The sequence below is a fragment of the Otolemur garnettii genome, unplaced genomic scaffold (assembly GCF_000181295.1).
Source record: "Otolemur garnettii isolate 467f Iridium unplaced genomic scaffold, OtoGar3 scaffold00051, whole genome shotgun sequence".
NCBI classification, from domain to species: Eukaryota; Metazoa; Chordata; class Mammalia; order Primates; family Galagidae; genus Otolemur; species Otolemur garnettii.
In genome coordinates, this window is record NW_003852446.1 from 2234821 (window position 1) to 2236183 (window position 1363).

Genomic DNA, 1363 nt, shown 5'->3' on the forward strand with positions numbered 1-1363 from the left:
GGGGGGGGGGGGGGGGGGGGGTGGCCCGGGCCCATAGCACTCTCCCCCCGGGGGCACAGTGTGAGGCCTTGTCGCAAAAAAAAAAAAAAAAAAAAAAAAAAAAAAACTACAAGTATTCTACCATCAAAATGCATGGAAATTACTGCTTGGGTAAAATGAATCATTACAGAATAAACCACAATAGCACTGTCCTAACTGGTGTGGATGGTTCTTGGTACTCACTCAGCTTTGCATAGCTTCTGCCAAGCTTCATGGAATTTCACAGGGTCCTCAGATTCAGTGATCGGCTCCAGATCAATGGAGTCTATGTACTAAAAAACACCCAACAGATAAAAAAAAATTAAGAAATGTAAACAGTGAAAAATACTAGCACCATCTAACTCAGTTACTCAATAATTAATTATTATGCAAACACTGTGCTAGGTACTGAGGATAGAAAAACATGTCTCTGTGAGATGAGGCCACTGGGAGGTAACTAGGTCAAAAAGGCAGAACCTCCATGAATAGAATCAGTGTCTTGATAAAAGAGAAGTTGCCACTTCTGCCACATTAGGACAGAACCAGAAACTGACGATCTAAAACCCAGAAGTGGGCCCTTGCCCAAACCCAGCCATATTGGCACTGTGATCTTGGACTTCCAGCCACAAGAGAGAAACGTCTGTTGTTTGTAAGCCCCTCATAGCAGCTGGAATGGACTAAACCACCACTACAAGGTCTTCAGTAAGAGGATGACAGAAACAGAGAGAATGGCTACAATGTGGAAAACAGAGGGAGACCTACAGCTGGAAAGCAGTCAGGAAGTTGCTATAGCCAGCCAGGCAAGATAAACAAAGACACCTTGTCCTTAACAGGAATATGACACAGTGATGATTCAAACAGTCCTCAATAGAAGCTAATGTCACTGAATTCGAAGAGATGAAGCATCAGGCACAGCAGTTCCTAGATACGTAACAGTCCCTATATAGCTAGATTATTTTAGTATTTCTATATGCAAGCAACTATCTGAATGCATCTTGAGATACAAAATTTTAGATCCTTTATAAAATTTGCATTGTGTAGATTTTTCTATCATAGTTTCTCTTTCCTATACAAGGGCTGGGGACTTGGAAGAGGAGGAACAGGACGTGAACTACTTTATTCCTTGGAAAGCAAAAAAGAAAAAGTGATAGTGAGAGAAGGAGGCTAAAAAGAAGGAGGGCGGGGCTCAGCGCCTATAGCTCAACCGGCTAAGGTGCCAGCCACATACACCTAAGGTGGTGGGTTCGAATCCCCAGCCCGGATCCGCCAAACAACAATGACGGCTGCAACCAAAAAATAGCCGGGCGTTGTGGTGGGCGCCTGTGGTCCCAGCTACTTGGGAGGC

The 1363-nt window shown here is 44.1% G+C and overlaps 1 protein-coding gene across 1 annotated transcript in view; it reads right to left on the reverse strand.

Annotated features, from left to right (window-relative positions):
* Positions 1-1363, reverse strand: part of CTPS2 (CTP synthase 2) — a 136946-nt gene that overhangs the window by 93776 nt on the left and 41807 nt on the right. The window contains exon 10 of the mRNA XM_023514347.1: positions 223-311. Within this exon, the coding sequence (XP_023370115.1) occupies positions 223-311 (89 nt within the window). The remainder of the gene's footprint in view (positions 1-222; positions 312-1363) is intronic.